This window comes from Limulus polyphemus, unplaced genomic scaffold, assembly GCF_000517525.1.
Source record: "Limulus polyphemus unplaced genomic scaffold, Limulus_polyphemus-2.1.2 Scaffold328, whole genome shotgun sequence".
NCBI lineage: Eukaryota > Metazoa > Arthropoda > Merostomata > Xiphosura > Limulidae > Limulus > Limulus polyphemus.
Window position 1 is genome coordinate 210,266 of NW_013665938.1, and position 24,941 is coordinate 235,206.

At 32.3% G+C, this 24,941-nt stretch overlaps 1 protein-coding gene across 1 annotated transcript in view; it reads left to right on the forward strand.

Annotated features, from left to right (window-relative positions):
• The window catches only part of LOC106457417 (carbonic anhydrase-related protein 10-like), a 167,123-nt gene that overhangs the window by 102,937 nt on the left and 39,245 nt on the right, over positions 1–24,941 (forward strand). Inside the window, exons 4-5 of the mRNA XM_022383336.1 lie at positions 14,190–14,384; positions 18,975–19,070. Of these exons, the coding sequence (XP_022239044.1) occupies positions 14,190–14,384; positions 18,975–19,070 (291 nt within the window). The remainder of the gene's footprint in view (positions 1–14,189; positions 14,385–18,974; positions 19,071–24,941) is intronic.

A 24,941-nucleotide genomic window follows, 5' to 3' on the forward strand; every position in this document is an offset into this window, starting at 1 on the left:
CAATCATTACCAGAAAGTATTTTCACAGAAGTACAGGAACCGTCGCAAATAGACACTTACTACCAAACAATAACTGAGTGCATTATACATAATACACAACTAATTAACAATACAAAGAACGAAGACACCTACGCAGAGTATATAATACATGGCTTCACAAAACCCAGATAAACACCATACCGGAAACAAAATACGAAACGAAATGAAGTTAAAAGACTAAAACAAGATAGTTGGGATGAATTCTGTGATCAATTGAACGATACCACAGATTCAAAACAATTTTGGAATCAACTTAAACGTTATACAAATACTCAGAGAAATACCTCAAAATATCCGACACTGGTCATAAACTGAAGAATAGTTCATACTAACAAGGAAAAAATTGAATGTTTAAAAAACACCTTCAAAACAACTTTCAAACACCTAATGTCCCAGATATGAACACACATTTTTATAACCAGGTTAACGAGTTTGTGATAAAAAAAGCAATGAAACATACACTCCACAATTTCCAGTAAATATTATCAAACACAATCATCCAGAATAAAATGAACAAAATATGAACACAAGTCAAGTAACCCAAGATACCACCATGGACGAAGTGTTCCAGTCTATTAGAAACACGAAAAATAAATCACCAGGTGATGACAAAATCCAAGCCATACTACTCAAAAAAGGCACTCAGCTATTGTTATGCCACTTGACAGAATTATTTAATATATCATTCAAAACAGGATATGTACCAGTCTCTTGGATGAAAACTAATATAATAATGTTCCACAATGAGGAAAATCCAGTGGATAAATCAGATAGTTACCGACCGATCAGCCTGACAAGTTGTGTAGGAAAAATTCTAGAACGTATAATAAGCAATAGATTAACAACATATTTAGAAATATCAGAAATCCAAAATGGTTTCCGAAAATCTAGACAAACAGTATATCACTTGGTAAGATTAACAGAAACAGTAATTGATAGCGTTAACAAAAAAGAACGCACTGTCGCATGCCTACTCGATATTAAGAAACCATTCGACACTGTAAGGCATAACAGTCTTAGGTTCCGCATGAATGAAAAGGGAACTACTGTGTGGAATTATTCGCTGGTTATCCAACTTTCTGGCGGATGGAAAATGTAGAATTAATGTAGAGGGAACCTGCTCGGAGTATTTTACTCCCGAGGCAGGAGTCCCGTAGGGAGGGATGCTTAGCCCAATACTTTTCATCATGTATGTCAACAACATGCCACTAAACGACCCGAACGAAGAGTTCGCTTCACAATTCGCTGACGATGTGCTATTTGGAAAAGCTCTCTAACTACGGCAATAGCAGCAACTAACTTACAACCTCAACTTATCATAATCAATGAATGCTGCCAGAAATACAGAATTAAAATAAACGTACCAAAAACACAACTATTTCTCTTCACAAAATCAACCAAAATGTCAAAACATCCACCAATACTATATGTACAAGGAATTCACCTCCACAATGCCACATCAGCAAAATTCTTAGAAATCACATATGATTCGAAACTAAATTGGTATAAACATATTAATGGTGTAACAAACATTGCATGGAAACGCGTAAGTTACATTTGGAGTGTGTCAGGACGAAACAAAGGTACATCAGCAGAAAACATTCTTAAAATCCATACAACATATGTCAGACCAGTACTGGAATACGCATGCCCAGCTTGGTACAATATATCACAAAACATAATCAAAAATAAACTGCAAACCTTACAAAACAAAATATTAACTACAGCATACCGCGTACCAAGAAGCACAGCAGTAAAATTTCTACATAAATATTCAAACATATCTGACAGGCTCCAGCATATGAAAATGAAGTATTCCCATCAAAATCTGTATACGTACAACTTACTGATAGAAATTATGAGATACGTCATATATGATGGAATAGTACCTAAGTACCTTTCCCAATTAAATAGCTACATTAACTATAATAAATAAGCCACCTACAGCTAGTACTTACAATATATCAGTGGAATAAAATAGTATGAGTGTATTAAAGGGTATATATGTAACTACACTCCTAGTAAGTTAACTAGTAAAAAGTGCGAGTAACTATGGAACTGTTAGAGAGTGTGAAGGAGTGACACAAATGTTAACAGTGTATTATACATAGACATGGTCTTATGAAAAAGCGTCGGATGAAGTATCCCAGTGCAAACTCCGGCCCTCCTGTTAATACAACATTAACATTTACTGTAACGAAAATAAACAACTGTACAGGAGGGGAGAAGAGGGCAAAAATTTACATGATATCCCCCCCCCCAAAAAAAATCACGACCGAGACAACGTTGAAGATTTTGATTAATTGATTGTTGACGGCTCCACCATAGTGCTGAACGCAACCTTGCAGGAATGGGATGCGAAGCATGGACTGACACGTTAACCACTAAGCTAGAAATAACCCAAAAATACTAAACTGTTTTGATTAGTTATTTTATTTTTAGTCAGCTTTCAACTCCATTTAAAGTTTGTTCTTATTTCACGACCTCCTAGTTTATATTAAGCTAAAAGAAACGATAACAATAATCAGTAGTTTATTAAATAAGTAAAATATAATATTTGAGACCATTTGAAGTAATATTTTAAGGGGAAGTTATTGAAATTATCATATACTTCGGGCAATGTTTCCCCATGTCACATGTGCTCCTATATAGGCTTAAACGTGAGATAAAAAAACAATATATATTAGTAGTTGTCTGTTATTATCCTGCCCCCCAGTGGCACAGCGGTATATCTGCGGACTTACAAGGCTAGAAACCGGTTTTCTATACCCGTGATGGACAGAGCACAAAATAGCCCATTGTGTAGCTTTGTGCTTAATAACAAACAACAATAACTTTAACGCTCTAACGTTTCATACAGCGTACACATTACCGTGCACGCTCTTTGAAGTTTTAACCTTTTCATAATCAAACAAACAAACAAAAATGTTACTATACTTAGAAACATTAATAAAATTTTATAATTCTTATTAAAAAAATTCCAGTAAAATGAAGTCCTTCTCGAGAAAAAAATTCATTAGGGCTAGGAGAAAGATTTCTGGAAACAAAACTATGTATAACAATGTCCTACAGAAATGTATAAAAATACACTAGAATCTGATAGAACACCTGAATAGTGTATACAAGAAAAACAGAAATCTGTAAAAATACACTAGAATCTGATAGAACACCTGGATAGTGTATACAAGAAAAACAGAAATCTGTAAAAATACACTAGAATTTGATATAACATCTGGATAGTGTATAAAAGATAAATAAACCTCGAATGAGGATCTATAAGGCGAAAATAATAATAAAAATTGCAAAAGAAAATCAATAAAACTGTAAAAATATAACATTCAGGCAATAGAAAAGAAGGAATCTTTCACAAATAGTGTAAAACCAACAGCATCAGAGCAGGACAAAAATCTTTAGTAAGAATAAAAACTTATGTAGTATAAACGGCGAAAATAATCAAGTAGAATAGTAAAAACATGTTTCTTAAAAACGACAGAAACCTTGAACAAAAACTAGTGTCGTACAAGCAACGGAAATCCCTGAAAATAATAAAACTGTCTAACAGAGCTAACGAAGACGTTGTTGGAGAATAAAAACACGTAAGAGAAGCAATGAAACTTCTCTTTAAAAAAATAAGAAACTATATGTAGAAAAAAACGATGGAAATCCTCTTGAAAGAATGAGAAACTGTGTAGCGGGGATGGTGGAAATATTGAAATAATGAGAAACTGTGAAGTGGGTATGATGGAAATCTTGAAAGAATAAAAAGCTGTGTAATGGGAATGATGGAAATCTTGAAAGAATGAGAAATTGTGTAGTGGGAATGATGGAAATCTTGAAAGAATAAAAAACTGTGTAATGGGAATGATGGAAATCTTGAAAGAATGAGAAATTGTGTAGTGGAGATGGTGGAAATCTTGAAAGAATGAGATCATTCCCACTTCACAGTTTCTCATTCTTTCAAGATTTCCACCATCTCCACTACACAATTTCTCATTCTTTCAAGATTTCCATCATTCCCATTACACAGTTTGGAAATTTTGAAATAATGAGAAACTGTGTAATGGGAATGATGGAAATCTTGAAAGAATAAGAAACTGTGTAATGGGAATGATGGAAATATTGAAAGAATGAGAAACTGTGTAATGGGAATGATGGAAATCTTGAAAGAGTGAGAAACTGTGAATTGGGAATGACGGAAATCTTGAAAGATAAAAAACTGTGAAGTGGAAATGATGGAAATCTTAAAAGAATGAGAAACTGTAAAGTGGGGATGGTGGAAATATTGAAGAATGGGAAACTGTGTAGTGGGGATGGTGGAAATCTTGAAAGAATGAGAAACTGTGAAGTGGGAATGATGGAAATCTTGAAAGAATGAGAAACTGTGTAGTGGGGATAGTGGAAACCTTGAAAAAATGAGAAACTGTTTAGTGGGAATGGTGGAAATCTTGAAAGAATGAGAAACTGTGTAGTGGGGATGGTGTAAATCTTAAAATAATGAGGAACTGTGTAACGGGAATGATATAATTCCTCTTAAAAGAATAAGAAACTATATAATAGAAATGATATAAGTACTCTGGAAAGAATAATAACCTGTGTCATAGAGCCGACGGAAATCCTTTGGTAAGAATCAAAATGTGCGTAAAATATCTTGCGACAATCGTTTGGGAATAATAAGAAGCAGCGAAATAGAGCCGATGGAAATATTCTATAAAAATAAATATAATAGAATCAATGAATATCATGTGGAAATAATAAGAAATTGTACAACACAACCGGAAGGTTAAAATAAGATTATATAACTGTACCTAAAGAAGAAAGAAGTTGTATAGCGTGATGTAGAGGTTTCCAAAAACTGAAGCATTACTCTATTGTTCGTGATGTGTTAACAAATTAATTTTGAGTTCTGTTACTTTATTTTAATATAATGCATGCAGGAACCTCATCGACATCAAGAATTATGAACCCATTTTTTGTTTCGTTAAAATCTTACCTATGAAATATTCATCAATTTAACACAGAAACTCGTTTCCACATAGTTTTAATTTAGTTCACAATAAAATATTCTCAACTGCTGTATTTCCCATAATCTAATTTATTTTATATACACTACTTTGATATATTTTAATATTTTTCACTTTTATATTTTTATCCATAGTTGGCCTCACCAAGTCTTGTACAGGAGAGACATCTAACAACTGAAGCATTATGTTGGTTTTATTTTTTGCATTTTGTGGAGTATACAAGTTGCTTTCAAGTGGAGTTGCTTTCTAAAACTGCTTACACTGAGTTCCAATGCATTATATTGATATATATATAGGCAAAATTTTGCATTATAAAAACATCGTTTTTGAATAATTTTAAGAAGATTGTTGTTGGTTTAAGTGCAAAGTACATTATAGACTTTCTGCACTCTCTCCACCAAGAGGAATGGAACCCTGTTTATCAACGTTGTTTATCCCTAAACTTACACTTACCTCTGACCTACTGAGGGACATTTTAAGAAGAAAATTGTTTCCCTCGAAGAGCACTTATTAACATTCTGTTTCCATTGCATTTCTATGCAAGTTACTTTTTTGATACTTACACACTGTTATATCAATTAAAAATTCATGAATACAATGATACAAATTTATATGGTTGTAGCTCGATTAGAAAGTATAGAAAACAACACTTAAAAGTATTATAATAAGCTTTCTTACAATCTCCTTCTCCACATGTTTCATATTATTCTATAATTGTCAACTTTGTTCAGAAGCTTTTGTAGATTGAAGATGTTTTTATCTTGCCTAGACATTTGAAAAGGTAGTAAATGACTGGACAAATAATGTGAAAAAAAATAGTTTAACAGGACATTTTCATCACTTCCATCATCTTTAAAAACTGTATACTCATTAACGTAATATCCTTTTTTCTCTATATATTTCATGCCACAAACGTGCTTGTATCAAAGAACAAGCGTTAGTAACAGTTATTCTAGTCTCAGAAAGCCGTTATAAAAGGCAACGGCCATCCAAAGTAAATTACATAGATCTACAAAACCCCATTTTTTCCATTCGTTAAACTGGCCACCTTTCATTCATCGGGCATGAGTTAAATTAGTTGGAAGCTCTTGTTAATTTCAGATGTTGTAGCTAAATATATAATTACGAAAGTTATTTCTATGTAATGATGTATTTTGCACTTTTCTCCTCATTGGATTATCGTATTCACATTACCATATGATAATTGCAATGGAAAGTGAGTACTGAAAGTCTACATGGTTACTGTTCAATATAATCAAATGAGTAAAACATTTAAATTATAATGTAGGTGCGAGTGAATACTTTGGAGATTATGTGTCTTTCACTTCAAATTTGGGGATTTTTTTTTATTCGGCATACAAATCAATCACATTTTGTCTTATTACTATGTATAAACTCTTACAAACCGAATTACAAAACGGGTAGTTGAATATATTCTATAAGCAGGTTCGTCAGCATTATGAATAAGTAAAAACCTTTAAAAAAGCCGTTTGTAAGGCTGTTAGGGTAACATACCCTAGGTAGCAGGTCTGCAAGCCTTACGAATAAGTTTATAAAGATGCCTATATTGTGTTCTAGAAACAGGTCCACCAGCACTAAGAATGAGTAACCACCTTCCAATTCTCTTCACAAACAGTTCATAGACCTCGTGTTCTCGAAAGCAGTTTCACTGGCAGTGTGAAGTATAAAATGGAAAAAATTCAAACAATTTTCTTTAAAACCATATAAAGTATTCCAAAGGAATGGTGTTTCTTTAAATTCATCTATAATAATAATAATGCTGTTAAAAGTGCATAAGTTTGGGTATTAATATGACGAAAATGAAAACACTGGTAAAAACGCCTTAGTAAGGATTGTTAGTGCATGAAAATTGTTCATAATTTTTTTTTCATTTCGGGGTTACGTTTATAAGCAGTATTCTTTAATATGGTTTAACCTCGTGTCTCACTAAATAACATGTCCAGGAACTGTCTACGTTTTATCGTTTCACGGCAAAGTGTTTTCCCACATGAGCCTTGTCTCTTTCATTTATCTTGCTACAGATCACCACTAGACGTGGCCTTTCACACTCTATATACAGTCTCAGAGTCTATTTTACTGCAATGAACAGGTGACTGTATTCTTTATCTATTCCGAATCCTAGAGTACCATATAAGTACTTTACTATCAAAGCCGTGATTTGATCTAGGAACTAACACACCATTAAACAAATCATTTTAAGTCTTCAATGCATCCAGTACCGAAATTAATTAAAAATAATTCCATAATATAATTTAAAAGGTTATAAACAATGTAAGTCTTCTCTCTTAGTGTTCCACCCCTGTCAGTAGGCTAAATGCCTCTACTTCCAGTGTTACAATTAACTATGTTAATACCTTTTTACAGTTGAAAAATTTGTAGACCATTAGGACCAATAATTTGAACATTCAGTGTCATCCACATTAACTTATAATGCACTTCTAACATTTAAAAGATCAATAAATATTTTTACGTTATATATTGTATTTGTTTGTTTCGGATATTCACGTAAAGCACTGTAAAGGTTATTTGCACAACCGTATTATATTTTGAAGGTAGCTAGTCAACAGCATCCCCCATATAACTCTTGACTTACTATGATCGAATAGTGGAATTTGGCTGCCACTCTAATAACACAATTCCGGCCCCAGAGTTCAGAAATGAACCCCCGGATTCACAGTCCGGCATGTTAACCATAGACCGCGCAGAAAAAGTAAATACAATAAAAGGCATCTGTTAAAACGGGAGGTATGAGGTAAAGATATAAACACGTAAATTGGTTTCATACACTGCTCTCATGTCATGGTATAAAAATATTAATGGCGCGCTATACTGTTGGAAATGTTTCTACAGTTGTTTTAACTGATACCAGGTGGTATTCAATCCCAAGTTCTATCCCGTTTTCGAATGTCGCAAGTCTTAGTTTTACACTTCATTGTTAGTAAGGGCGAAATCCGACAGGTCTCCTGAGCTATATAAATGGTACTGCGAAACCTAGAATAATTTTATAATGCTTTTTGTTGGGGTGTCGAAATAATTTTTTCCAACTATATAAATCATAGGTGCGTATCGTCCTGGCATTTTGGAGGTTTGCCTGTAAAAGTTTCAGCTTTACAGTTCCACTTGCAAAATATTATCAACTTAAAATAATATTAACTTAAAAGTGTAAACCTATTTTTAGTATTGGTGTATCTTTTAAATCGACTCGGGTTGACCCTGTAGTAGACCTCTGGACTTCAGAGTTGGCAAGCATGGTTCCAATTTTGCAATACCACAAAATATTTCCTGCGTGGATGGTGGGTGTTAGAGTGCTGCTTAATAGCTGCCTTCCCTCTGGTCAGTAGTTCGAAATTATGGGCGGCGGCAGATAGCCTTAGTAACTAAACCATAAATACAACAATACATTTAAACAGTTTCTGTAAAAATTAACTGACTGGCTTTTACTCAAGCTCCGTGACTAAATTCTTTAGTTCTAGCCAAATGTCATGAGTTATTTCTCTTCCTAAACACAAACGCCATCAAATCCTATCAAAATGAGGATATGTTTTAATATTAATTAGGTATTACGTAGAACCCGAACAAAATGTTTACCTTTTTCAATGCCCAGAAAACATAACCTGGTCATATGAAATGGTATTTTATATTTGGTTTATATTTAAATCGTTCGATTCCCCTCGGTGGACACAGCAGATAACCCGATGTGGCTTTCCTATAAGAAAACACACATGTTCTAAAAAATATATATATATATATGGTTTAAAGCGGCATCTAGGAACAAAATGCATGTATCTGTTAACATAATGCTGGTTTGATAAAGTAAAACCTCAGTGAATATGAAACTAATTCCTATTCTCCACAGTGATTATCTACACGAACTTGTTAAACATAATTAACTAAGTCTTGAGAAAGTATGCTTTATTTACAATATAACCAACAGGGGCACCGAGTTTTGATGTTTTATTTTCTTTATAACAATAAGATATCTCTCACATATTTCTACTTCAGTGAATTTAGTAGCAGCTTCTTTTCAGTCACGTAACGTTTTCTACATAGCTACATACAATAATGTAATTAATTGGGTGGATGCACGACAACGTTCTTTTCGATAATAGATGTGGTGTTAACAAAATTAAAAGGGAACCTAAATAATGTATTTTTTCTCAATATATTTTACGACACGTCAAGATTTTTAGGGATGGACTATGGAAAGTGAATATGGCCGCCACAACTGTATCCTTTTAATTTTAACTTAACCATAAAATCCTCTTGACAAAATTAATTTATATTGCTAGCATGAGTTATTAATATTACTATTCATTTGAATACAATTTTAAAAAAATCCGCATAAACACAGCCTACACGTTCCTTAAAAATCCTTAATGACAGCTGTTTAGGCAGGCAAAATCAGTTCCTTAAAACTACAAAATGATTTTTGAACTTTTAATTCGTTATAACTTCAGCAAGACGTAAAATCTGTGAAATTTTTTCGATCAGTTAAAGCAAATTCTCTTGAAATGATGTTTTTAATACTTTTATGGAAGAAGTTTTATAGTTTCAGCTTGATCATTTACACTAGCAGTTTCATTAGTTTTTATCATTAGTCCATAATGACCTAAGCAACTTGACTGTATTTTTGATACTTATAGTGTCATTATAATTTTATTTCCATGGTTATAATTTAAATTTGGATGTTGTATGCATGTATATTAATATTTTAGTTTATAATCGTAGCATGATAATAATTTTTAAGATTTACAACAAACAGTTAGCTTCTAGTAAGTAACTAAAGCACCGTAAATGCTGCATTAAAAATCAACAAGTTTCGATATTCTGTATCATACTTAGGTTATCAGTGTTTTATTGTCAAACACAAAGCTACAGAATGGTCTGTTGGGGCTGAGCACAATTCAGGTTTCGAAACCCGATTTTTAGCGTTATAAGTCCTCACACTTATCGCTAAGCCACCTGGGGCTCATAGTCAGGATCTTAATAATTCATCCGTTTTTGGTAATTACATTTTAAAATCCCACTGAAATATTACTCTAAGAACTATCTTAGTAGTTGGTATTTTAATAAAATATTTATTCTTCTAATTATCCAAATTCTCATAATATTGATAATTTATTTTTATAAATCTTCAGTATCATGATAAAAATGGCCTGCTTTACAATGATGCGAATCTTCAAAATATTTATCAAATACTTTTTTTATAACGATCTGAATCTTCAACATCGTATTTAAAATATTAAAAACATATGTACAGTAAAATTTTACTATATTGTTTAACGCCCGTTTATCCTCACAGAATCTCTTCAATTATTCATTTGGAGTTCACTTTGCTGTGAGGGTTAATTATGATCAAAGATGAATATTCGTGTCTGATACCGAGGTCTTAACAGACTACCATTATGGTAGCGCTCATATCTTATTCACAGTATCTGTTAATGAATCTGAGCAACTTCAGTAAATTTGGGTTTTCTTATTTAACATAACTTTGCCAGTTATTTGGTTATAAATAATATAGATTACATGATAATAAATTCAGAAATAGGATGTTAGTAACAGCGTTATACTTCTTAAGGAATTATCTCATCCATTTATATGTAAATTTTCTCACTGTATCTTCTCTACGTATTGGACGCTCTTCTACATTGATTTATTGAACATGTCTTTGCCGAGAAAATAGTCAATCGATGTTTAGGTTCTACTAATTAAACGACAACATACGTATATCAGGCTTGAAATACGGTTTCACATTACACATTTTGAGAGATACACAGTGCAGGTGTAATTAACTATCATTTTCAGGTTACCAAACAAAATAATTAGATCAAAGCATCTTGCTTCGAGGTTTTGGTTATCAAAGTCATCGATTGGAATTTTTACTCATTTTATTTTTAATGTTTTTCCCTTTTGTACTTTCATACAATACCCTGAAAATGGCTCACCAGGACTCATAAAAATGCAACCAAATATCCGTAACGTTTTAACTTCACTGTTTTGTGTTTTTGTATAGAAAATTGAAGTTGGTTTAATTATTAGAGCCTGTAACCTTTAATTCAGTTTCACTGTCTAGGAAAAACATCTTATTTACGTATTTTTCAATGTTTTATTCAACAAGAACCTTCATGTTTATTTTGTCGTTAAGCGCGAAGCTGCACAGTAGGCTACCTTCGTAGAGAACAAACCCCCAAATTTTAGCGTTATGCATGTTATTACTAATTTTATTATGTATTGTTTATTATAAGAAATATATCTTTCAAATAACAGGACGTCGTAAAATGAAACATTTACTTTAGAAAAGATGGTCTAAAGTGAAATATTTGTTTTCTTTGTTAATAAACACAAAGCTACACAGTAAGTAATAAGCGCTATGCTCACTCCATGGATCAAACCCCGATTTTAGTGTTATATCCTGTTAAACTTGCTGCTGAGCAACGATAACCAAGTTCTAAATTGCAATGTATATCATAAAAATCTATAGCAGAAATGATATTTAAAAATGAAAAACACATTAAAAATAATATCATAAAGAAAAGTATTCATAAAAGCAATAATGTCCTAAGTTTGGATCTCATACTAGAAAGAACATTTTTCATTATGAGTATCATTAACAGCAAGACAGCCAAATAAAATTACAAAGACGAGATAATTATATAACAAACCCTTCATTTTCTTTAGTAGTTAAACCGCACACTCAAGAGTACAAATTACTGTGACCATTAGCCATTTTTTCCACGATACGTAGTTCCAGAAATATTCTTTGCCACGCATAATGAATAAAGTGCACACAGATATAAGGACGTCTTCTTTATAATAGGATCATATAATATGTATATGTCCTGTAGATGTAACAGTCTACAGTGTGTCTACATCTTTCGCTATGAAAAGTACCGAACATTTTGTAATAGAATTGGTTACCATAATCATTTACGATCTTTGATTTATCTGAATTTATTTTGCTAATTGTATCTCAATTTATGTTAATAATTACTTCTGATTAATAAATTAATGTAATTTTTCATGAAAATGAGCGAATGCATACTAAGAAAAAACGTTTAAAAGAACGAATTTGAGATGATGCTTTTTCAATGTTGCCTATTATTTAGCCCTCAAATTACTAACGATACGAACTAGTGTTATCACCTTCCACATCTGGTGGGGCTCCAAATACTGCCTCTTATTGAGTAATTCTATGTTTTTGCCTCATTTAATGTAAAAATCTGACCAAAACAAATTAGGAAAAAACAGTCATTTTCTATGTAAAATATATAGAGAGCATCAGAAATAATTAGTGTAATGAATTACAGTATTGAAATATCTTTATTTACATTTTTTAATGGCTCGTAAGTTATTGTAGATGGTATAACTAAAAACAAAGTCAAGGACCCACAAACAAACTGGTACATAAATAGTTTTTAAAACAGACGAGTCCATACACTTTTCCATCGGGAACTCTAGAGTTATATGATAACGTTTTGTAAATATACTTTTATTAGTATTACCAGGACTGGTATAGCCTGGTGGTTAGGGAGCTCGACTCGCAATCTTTGGGTTGCAGATTAGAATCCTATCACCAAATATGCTCGCCCTTTAGTTGTGGGAGAATTATAATCTGACAATCAATCTCACTTTTTGTTATTAAAAGAGTAGCCCAAAAGTTGGCGGTGAGTTATGTTGACTAGCTGCTTTCCCTCTAGTTTATCACTTCCATATTAAGAGCGGCTAGCACAGATAGCTCTAGAGTAGATTTGCGCGAAATTCAACAAACAAACAAACAATTAGTATTACCATAAAAAAGTCAGCAAGTTTCCTAGTTTACAGTGCTAAAATCCGAGATTCGATTCCATGTGGTGGACATAGTGCAGATAGCCAATTATTTAGCTTTATGCTAAAAAGACAACAAGAACAAAATATAAGAACAGTTTCGTTAGATGACATAAAGTGATAGTCATTAAATTTGTAACTCTCCATTTTTGATTCAGAGTGCTTTCTTGTGGCTGACTTTCGCGTGACTCAATCGACTGGAATTGACGTTACCGGAAGTGACGTTACTAATTTTTATGTTTTTAGAATTGAGTGACATAATAAATGAAATTGGTTTTTGAGGTTGATTTCCGGGATGTAAACGTTTTTAATAAAGCAGAAGGTTTAGCGCATCGATCGAAACGTCTTCATCACTCGAGACGATCACCTGTCTAATTTCCTTCAGTGATCCTAGATAGATGACTTCAATCATTTCCTTTTCAAAGTCGTTTGTTTAAAAAATAAGTATGAACGCTAATAATAATTGTAGTCATCTGGCATGTGGAGCGCAGGATTTAATCACTAAAGATACATAACTAGACAAACAAAATGTTAGAAAACTGTCCTTCAAAATCTATTTTTCAATAACTAATACATCATTTACTAATTTTAGCTTTCAGCGTTTATTGCCATTAAGGAAATTCTTTCTGATGGGCTTTTCAGCTTACATACATGTCATATATCAAGTCAAACTATTATAATTACACTTCCTTGATCTCATCTACTGAGTGATCAAAACAGACTCGCAACTGCCCACCTTGAATATATCACGAAACATTACTCTTACATATAAAACTATGTTTTATGAATGTTCATTATGAATTATCAAGGTTGTTTCATACGCAAATTTGCGTATTTATCTAAATATGCATTCCATTTTTAAACGTAAATTATAATTTTACATGGTACCAAAACCTTGTGTGACAAACTGTTTTATCCATAAAAGAAAAGAAAAACAATATTAAACTTGACGCAGCAAGAGAGCTTATGGATGTTATTCTGATTAATAAAATTATTTTACAAATGCTCGATGATACATCTTGATATTTGATAATCAAGAGCATTTTGTATTGGTGGTGTGAGTCTTAAAACATGGAGTTTATGTGTTTTAGTTTGATTTAAATCTTCATAATTTCATAATTTTCTAATATATATAAAGATTAAAGAGATATTGCCAAACTTACAAAAGTCCAGGCATTATACAAAATCATCATTTTCTTCATCACTTTCAAGTTTATTTGAAATTAATGAAAACGATTAATTTTAATTTTAAAGTGTTAATAAAATGTTCTTTCTGTGTTACAGATAAATGGAATAATCACCAACACCGGGCATGGAATTGTCTTTAAGGCCAATTCTACAGCAAAAGCAGAAGCGGTCTACATCAAAAGTGGACCATTATCGTACGAATATCGTGTGGACGAAGTGCATGTGCACTTTGGAAGTTCTGAGAATTTTGGTTCTGAGCACACAGTAGCTGGTCAAACCTTTCCTGCAGAGGTACGTTTATATAAATGTACTACTTTCCTCAAGAACACACAGTATGTGTGGATGTGAGACGTGTCTCAAGAGGCATAGAGTAGGTATGGATGAAAAATGTATACGGTTGAAGCTTTCCTTAAAGAAGTATATGAGGTGTTTGATGAGGAAATTTACTGCAGATGTGTATTAATACCTATCACACGAACCATCCCATCATCTTTTAGTACAGAACCTAGGATGGTCAATAGGGGAGAGTAGGGGGGTCATTCCGGAGACTGGTGATTTATGGTTATTTCGATAGATCTTGTTTAATGAAGTTCGTCATAACTTCTAAGACGAAAAAACAACTAAATATTAATTAAAACAGTATATGATGAAATCTATATGGATTACACTATGATGGTACAATACTGGGCATTATACCATTCTTCTTATATTTACTCTTCATTGCAGAAATTTGAGAATCACTGGGAACATCATCTTGTAATGCATCATTCATCTGCTTCAACTTCAACACTGCATCTTTCGGCTTTACTGTGCCGTTAGTTTCACAAAACATCGAAACTAATTGTTTCTTGTATATGATTCCAATCCCCTTTTTGTACTTAATTGTACTATTGTGCCCTTTTTTTTCTTAAGTTTCACTGTCAATGCAGTAATCAACTGAAGAATCTCTGATTCTGATGTTATGTCAAATCGATTGGGATATCTTCGAATAAGTTATTCCCTCATCCAAACTACACCCACGGTTTAGCTTAATCGCTACATTTAAACCATCACAACCACATCTAGAACATTTTAAGCATGTTTCATTGCTACATCGTTTTCCTTTACAGGTACAAGTTAACTTTTCCATGTTGATTCTCATGGTCTCGGATCAGGTCATGGGTCTAGTCATAGATTTGGTCAAGCGGCCTAGACCTCGAACATAGTGCCAAACATCATCTTTTTGTCTAAATAAAACTACCCACACCTTTCTGAAATAACTATTTTTTTTAATCCACATCAAGCTGCTGGGTTGGCTCGTGTGGCAGGTGTTAAATTTTACTGCAGAAAAACACAGAATGCAGGCTCGTGAAACTTTTCTGCAGAAGTAATATTATGCAAGTATGTGAAACTGGGCGGTTGAAATACATAGTATGCATGTACATGTAATTTTACTGTTGAAGTACATAGTAGGCACGCGTTGAAACATTGGCAATGGATTCATAATGGAGAAAACGAAGTATAATAATAAAGATGAAGATGGCTGGTAAAATGCAAAACATTTTATTTACTAGGTTCGAATTTTCGTAATAAACTTATTCAATCTTCAGCGAAATCTGAAAATAGTGTTGCGAAGATATTTATTGACTAAAATTATATTATCATTAATCATGAGTTCAAGGTTTGAAGATCCTGTAGTAACAATAGAGAAATCGTTATATTAAATATTGTGACCTGTGGTTTCAACATGTGAACGAATGGATGAGCGGCTGGGTTAAGTAATGGACGTTCGGTTCTATTTGATACTCCTAAGTGTTCACAGACTCTAGTTTTTAAGTCGCATTTTGTTTTGTCAATATACGTTACCTTACAGTCAGTACACGTGTACTTATACACGAGCTATGAACGTAGAAGTTTAGGTATTTGATCTTTTTTATTGAAGTAAGTGTTTAATGCGAAGACTAGGTCTGTATATTAGACTGAGCAAAATTTGAGGGAAGAAGTTTGTTATTAAAGAGAAGAGTTGTTTTTTTACTTTGTAAGGCTTGTGAGCCCATAACAGGACGAAAGATAATGAGGGAAATTTTGGGGACGGTGTGCACAGTAGCAGCTGATTGGATTTTTTGATTTAGGAAATTGTGTGTAACATTTGTTAGAAAATCGGATAGCCATTATTTAACAGGTGTTCGTACGGAAGTGTAATTTCTCAGTGTAAATATACAGTAATTCGAGCAAATATTAAAAATTATGTTTAACAGTAGCAGGACTAGATTACGTTTGAAGTAGTTGGGGATGAAATTATTGAAATAAGTATAAATACCTGTAGAAGTGATTTTGTGATAAACAGAGGTAGAAAACTGTTTATTTATTTGTAATCCTGTTGTCTAGAAACGATAAAGATTCATTTTCTTCGAATTCGTATGTGAGCTTGATATTGAGACCACTTAGGAGTATCAAATAGAACCGAACGTCCATAACTTAAATACAGCCACTCATCCATTCGTTCACATGTTGAAACCACAGGTCACAATATTTCATATAACAATTTCTCTATCATTACTACAGGATCTTGAAACCTTGAACTTAAAATTAAAGAAAGTTTACTCGTAACTAAAGACTACCCTACTCTTCATGACTATAATGTTCTATAATATTTTTGTTGTTTTTATCCTTCCGTTTACCACTTTACTCAGTTAACTAAGTAAACTAATGATTAATGATAATATAATTGTAGTTAATAAATATCTTCGTTACACTATTGTCAGATTTCGTGAAACTATATTGTAGACGTACATATCATGTATAGTCGTCATGTTCGTGAAACTATACTGTAGACGTACATATCATGTATAGTCGTCATACTCTGTACATGGTGTCATTCAAAACTATCACTTGATCGTTAGCTAGCCTTCATAATCCGTTCATAGCTGTCAGACAATAGTGAACATATGAAGCAGAGTTTCGAGAAAGCATAAAATGAAATATTCAAAAACCGACTCGTGAAATAGGTTGATCAATCCTACACAAATGAGCTAAATGGTCATTACAGTTGAGAGAGGAGCTGCTTTAATGAAACTACTGTTTAACTACAAAACACTATTGTTCGATAGTTTGGATGATTCATTTCATTATTACGTAAGGACGTGCTTGATAATAGTGAAATAATAGAAATTACTTAATTATATGTTTTAAATACTAGCTCGTTTCAAACTTTCGGTTGGCAATAAACTTAAGTGTAGGCGTAAGTTCGTTAATATCTGGTGCGTAAATCGATCACGACATTACGATATAATTCTAAAAATTAAAAGACCCCAACTGTAAAGTGTATAAATTTCCAATTTTACAAGAAGAATTGGAAAACGACATGTTTTAAGAATTCGGTAACCCTCATAAGATAGTGATTACAGCTAGAGAACATCTTTTTTCTATGAAATGCTATAATAATGCACTTAATGTTTTATCAATAGAGAATTTTAATTATTATCCAATTTAGTTAATACATTTTACCAAAATCAGAATGCTAGAGTGAGCAACACCTGATTACGTGAGACTTCTGAAAGTTGTCCTTTTTCAGCCACTGACTAATATGTTATTTTTATACCCAACAAGAAAAAGGCAATTTATGGTTAAAATAGAAAAACGAACTTTTAAATTTTCAAAAGAATAGAAACACACTTTAAGGTTTAACGATACTTTTCTTATTTCTCCGACAAAAGAAAAAAACTATCAAAAACAATGTAAGTGCCACCTATTAAAAACAAGAAATTATATTTATGCATTCTACTTGCTCCCAATGGCTCAGAGGTAAGTGTAAAGACTTATAACACTGAAAACTAGGTTTAGATACCCATGGTGGGCACAACACACATAGCTCATTGTGTAACCTTGCGTTTAACGATAAACCAATCAACAGAATTCTACTTAACTTTTTTCAATCATACGAGAATACAGTTCTGTATTAATCAGTTATGTTATGTAATTATTCAAGATGTTCTATAAATTAGGTAACGAAATTAAACTCAAAGTTTGGCATTACACTGTTATTGAAACTTGTTATCAATATGGTATTTTCAGAACTCTGTATTTATGCCTTATAGGTTGTCTAACAAATCGATTTTAAATGCCACGATGAAGCCATAGGTCTCTCTGTAAATCCAAAAACAATGTCCAAATGTGACCCCCGGTAGGCAGTTGTAATCCATAAACATTGTTCTTTGGACTCGTTTATGGCCAAAAGCTACCCTGGAATAAATGTTTTCAAATACGCTAGTTACTCATGTGGGAATAGTGCTCCTTTTTATTTTCTTCGTCGGAACGACTGGTGTTTTTGGTGCTTATTTCTTTGTTTATTCTTCTACTTGTCTTCGATTGAGAGAGAACGGTGTTTTTATTGATATACTGATTTTCTCTAGCAATACTTGTCTTCACGGAAGAGATAATAATTCTATTGTGCTTCTCTATTTTCCTTTTACCTTTAAAATAATTTCTATTTGTGCGAGAAGGAGAAGAGACTGTTTTTTAACAGATAGTTTGCTATTTTTCGATTTTTTTTCTAACAGTTATCTCTCTCTGTAATATCCCGAGAAAAAGACATAACACTTGTAACGAACATGAAACTTTGCTATAATTCAGCAAAGATTTTACAAGCCGCAACTTACGTTATTGATCCCAGAATATGATTTTGAAGTTTGACAAACTCCAATATCTAAAGAAAGCGGAGATTAACATTCCTCCAAGTGTTTTACTTTAATATCTCATAGGGTAAGTTTATAAGCCTAACGTTGCAAAATGTTTGCTTGAATTTTGGTAATTATCTGGTAAATGTTGCAACAGCAATTACTTTTTATCCAAATTACTGTATAATTACCAATAGCAAAATTCTTTATTAATATTTACTACTAGGTCCAAATTTTGGGATTCAACTCAGACCTCTACAAAAATATCTCAGAAGCAGTTACAAAGTCTCAAGGAATCGTCGGGATGGCACTCCTTATCCAGGTCAGTATTCGTTTTGTATTTATTGTTCAATATTAAAATCATTGAGTTAAAATACCTTTTTTAATGAATGTGATGAAAATAAACCTGAAATATCAAAACTGTATGATTTACCATTTTTGTACCAATGTTTTGAGAGTTATCAGCTATTTTTCACGCAGAAAAAAAAATACATAAATTGTATATTAATATATTTTTCCTGCTTTAAAACATGTACAGTCTCACTATGATCTACAATTTTTAAACCTTCTATGTGCCTTGTAATATTTAGCTCATGTTTTAATATTTCTTTTTTCACTTTTCTAAATTCCTCAGCATATTTCTTAAATCACGGTCCGGACGTGGCATGTGGTTAGTGCATCGAATTGGGAATCCTAGTGTCTCGGGTTCGAGACGTTGCGCTACGAAATACGCTTTGTATTTTCACCTGTGGATGGGTTACAAAAGTGATAGTCAATCTCGTTAGTCACTTAGGAGTAGCTACTTAAGGCGGCGGTTGCTGCCAACAGATTGTTTTCGCTCTTTGCGCAGTTCACAATTAAGAACGTCTATGCCTAAATTATAGGGGTCTCTGACCATAGTGTACATAAAGATTTCGATCAGTCGATCAAACAAACAATCAAGCATCTTTCATCCATTTCCATATGCCATTAGTAGTTAGTGTTTACCCTTATTCACCATTATTACTATAGGTATCTACTTTTCTGACTATAAGCTGTTCTTCCATACTCTTTAAAAGTCATTGAATTACACTGTGAAAGGTTCGAGTTCGCAAACACTGTTTTATAAGTTGAAAGAAGTTTCACATATCATATAAAGACGTGCCAACTGCACTTTCGGGTACATATGCTGTTAAATCATATACGAGTTATTATTTCTCTATCAAACTGGTTATCGATGGCCATATAAGTTTTCGATTAGATATGGCACTTTTAATATTGAGTTGCATATAATAAAGTTTAGTTATATCTATAATATGTGAATAAAGTGGTTTTGACAAAAAAACAAAATAAGATTGATTTCTTTAAAACTAACAATTATGACTGATTAATTTTGCCAATGCGGTAATTTTTCTGATAAAGCCAATGCAGAAACGTTTTAAGAACCTTAAAAAAATTATAACAACATCTTATTTATTACTAGTTTGTTAAGGTAATAAACATACCTTCCCAGGGTGTAATCGCAATGTTTTTGGAATGTGTCATTCATAAAAATGGACCATCTAACAGAAAAAAAAAATATTATTATTTTTTTAAGAGAGCAGTTGACTTTACTTTTACCAAGATTATTCTCACTAGTTCAGAGCTATCCCAAAATGCTTACTAGTTTTGGATAATATGTTAATTTAGCCATAATATAACTAGTTTTGGATAATATGTTAATTTAGCCATAATATAACTAGTTTTGGATAATATGTTAATTTAGCCATAATATAACTAGTTTTGGGTAATATGGTAATTTAGCCATAATGTAACATATAAAAAATTGAAATATGAATATGTTATTATATCCTCTTTTTTTTCTTCTAATTATGCATTGATACCACCCGCACAAAACTAGTAAACATTTTGGAGTAACTCTAAGACAGTTAACATATTCCTGTTAATAATAAGATCAACTGCTGTTTTTACTACAAAAATTTAATATAAATTTCACCAATTATTGTTCGATTTCAAAAATATTTGCTCCTAATGGAAACTTAGTATTTTTTCTGTTAAATTTGCCCATTTTTGTTGCGATTTCTTCACAAATGAATCCGATATTCCAAAAACATTACGATCACCCTTTTAAATAACATAATTCGTCTTCCAGTAATTTATCATACAAGGAATGATACGTATAACAGACAGATCCGATTCAAAACTACTGAAAGCGCATTTACCAATTTAATGTTTATATTTTGCAAGAAATTAAATGATTTTGGGAAAGATATCAAACCTGGAAAACTCAGGTGTTTATCTGCACGCATGTTCGTTTGAATTTAAGCACAAAGCTATACAATGGGCTATCTGTGATCTGCCCACTAGTGGTTTCGAAACCCAGTTTGCAGCGTTGTAAGACAGCAGACATACCGCTGTGCCACTGGGAGACTACCTGCACGTAACTTTTTTCAAATTTTATTCTGTGCTCTCTCCAACAAGTTGCTAGAAACGAAATAATATCTAACAATGTGGGAAAAAATAAAGGTTCAATAATACCTAACAATAGGAGACAAGGGAAGGTAAGATAATTCAAGCTTTTAATTATTTCTTATTATTCGAACAGAAACGTTGTCAGATAACCATGGTGACATTTGGTAGAATCTGCGTCTAACCTGTTTCTATAATGTATATTTAATGTACCAGACTCTGCAAAGACGCTTTACTTTTTTGTTGTTGTTCTGTCATGCGTAAAATCGACCAAGAAACTTGATATTTTTGGAACTCTATTTATTAGCTTAAAAGCGAACATCTTACATCAAAGCATCTATGTGAAGAATAATCTACTAGAAGTTACCCAGCTTGCTTTAAAAACTGAGAAAAGAAGTTTTGGCTGATATTTATGTGAAATGTAATACTTGTCCATTAAAATATGAGATGGTTGGCAATTTTTAACCCTTGTTTTAAGATATACTATACCTTAGATATGATGGCAAGACTACGCCGTTCCCAAGAGACTGCAAGAAAGCAGAAGATATGGAAACATATATAACAGAGTTGTAGAGTATATTTACTCATTTGGATATCACGTTGCAGCACCCTTTACAAAAACCATAAATATATCTGTTTCTTAATAAACAAAACTAGAATAGTTTTACTATATTTTTAAGGGAACTATGTATGTAAATGTGTGTGTGTTCAAATAATTTGTTAATGAAAACTGTAAACAAATATTATCTGTAAAACCTTGGATTACTGGAGTTATCAACACTTTGTATAGTGCTAGAATTTAGCAAAAGAACTAGACTGTGGGTAACGATCAAAATTAAGAGAAATTACATACTCTAGAATGATAACAAATAAAAGTATTCATGGATACAAACCTTCTTATCAATATGTAGGTTTTGGTCTTCTTAAGGAATTTTATAGAAACTATTCATACATTTCTGGAATATATGACATGTAGTATGCAAGTTTACTAGGACACCTCAACAACTGCCATTTTATGAGCTTCACACACAGAATAATCATTGATTTGCTATAGAAATAAACTTATAATTATTGCAAATTAATCTTACATGAAACTATTATTATAAAATTAGCACACAAATAATGTCTCTAAGTTTCTTTACTGATAACATTCACTGTGGCCCACATTTAATATCAATAACAACCTGGCAGACTTGTGGCCCCGTACTTATTTTAACCTTTTCCAAAATTTTAAGCTACAATTGTTTCACCTCAAAGGCATAACAAATCAAACGTACAGGAACAATGGGTTTTCTAATACACTTGCACACTACTGTACTTCATCGAATAAGCTCTGACTCTTATAATCACAAAATAGAGACACGCATTAATAGATAGATTTGTGGTGTCAAAATACACCTAAGGTGTGAAAACGTTGTGTATGAAATTAAAGTGATAGTATAGAAGACTGAAAGTGTGGGTATTGATACAATAATTAGTCACAATACTTCTTCAAGTGCGGAGACTTGATATTATGACATCATTATCAGGTACTTTGGCCACTCTTTTATTACATTGCCACCCAGTGGCACAGCGGTATGTCTGCGGACTTACAACGCTAGAATCCGGGTTTTGATACCCGTGGTGGGCAGAGCACAGATACCCCATTGTGTAGCTTTGTGCTTAATTACAAACAAACAAACTTTTCTCACATCACATAGAACAGCATGCCATAGTCGCTTCTTTATATATGTCTGCATTTTGGTGTAGATATCTAGATGACGTTTCTTGGCGGTTTTACTTGTCAAGATGAATAAACACAATTTTTTCAACACATAAACAATCTACATAACAACATACAATTCACAGTAAAAAATGAAAACAACTACACGATAATTTTTTTAAACTTTAACATCACACGAACCTCCAAGACTTCACCACTAAAATTCATAGAAAAACACATACAGCGGAAATTGATGTTTTTCTAATCATGCAATTCACCAGAAGCTAGGCACTCTAAAAAGCATCCTAATCTACACCACAGTAAACATCGATAAAGAAGTTGCGCACTTAACTCAATGCTTTACTAACGTTAACCAGTTCCCTACTAAAGTAGTTACAGAAACTATTAACAAATTTAAGATACATAGACAAGAGGCGTTTAATAAACAAATTTAAACATTCCATAAGACAAAGGAAACCTAATCACTTGCACTATCCCATATACAGGAAATAATAACATACCTCTATCAGAAATTTCAAAAAGACTAGAACATTAATATAACCAAAACCTAGCAACTAGATTAATTTTCATTCCTGGAATGAAAATTAAACACATGTTAAGAAAATTGTATAACGAACCCAACCCACTTCAAGGAAACATTTATAAGATAAGGTGTAACAGTTGCCCAGCCTTTTAAATAGGTGAAACAGGATGTGACTTGAAAATCAGGTTAAAAATCACCAAAATTTCCCTTACCAAGTCCATGAACATATGAATAAAGACAAACAGTTTGTCTGAACAGAATGTCATAATACTTGAAATTGAACCTGGCATTAACAGAAGAAAAATCAGAGAAGCTGTATTAGTAAAATCGAACAATCTCACAATTAACAACTATCCAGGCACATCTATATATGTCTTTGCATAACATGTTCTGTAGTTTTTCTTGTTGTTTATATATATATACACACACACTTTTGTTTTGTTTTTTATTTCTGTTTAACCATAAATAAATAATCTGTCAATTCACGCGGATTGATATCTACATGCATAAGTAACCACTATCAATTCTAGAATTTAAATACATTGTTAGATTGTTGAATGTTGATTTAAATAATAATTCGTTCTTTACCGTTGAAACTTATGCACTTGAGAATGATCGCACCAGTGATCGAAACGTTGTATCTGCTCTAAATACAAATCTTACTTACTGTAAAAGTTGTAACTTGTAATACAATATATTTAATCAGTACGTAACTCAAAACGAAATTATCAAACGTCTAATTTGCCTGAGAAATCTATCTGAGCATTACAAATATACAGTTATTAAGATATTTTCCCACAAATTCATAGTGAGTTTACTATATTCACACGAAAAGGGCTCCATCTGCTAAGTCGCTGCAATATGCCTTTTAAGAAAGTGGAAACTTTGAAAAGGTTGGCCTATGCAATCCATTAATCATCCAATAATGTTAGGTACTATTTAGAATGTACTTTGTCCAGTTATGCATGAGTTCTGAATTGTTAGATTTCTGTTCACCTGAACTCTGCTGTTAAGTCGTTGAACTAACTCTTGTCAAAAAACAGTAGAAGATAATGTTTTTATTAATTGTAATAATATGTTTATTATTCTACCATCAATGATTCATCACAGATAATGTTCCATAAATAGAAATTATATTAGTTACAGAAAATTAGCTACCGTTTTGAAAAAAGTATATTTCAATTTTACAAAAGAAAAATTAACAATTACAGATTAAATACTCCAGGAGTGACGCCATACATGTTTCTTGCGTTATTTCTAAAATTCCGTTAGGTGGGAAGTGGAAATTGAAATATTTAAATATTGTAGTTTCGCGTCTTATACTATACAAATTGAGGAATAGCAATATTTCAAATTATTAAAGCTTTTTGGATAATATAACATATAAAATCAATGCATATACACTGAGTGGTCACAAGTAAATAGACACCACCTTTTCAGAAAATATGATATTTTTCAGTTATATTCACATGAATTGATATATTTATAATTTAATTAAT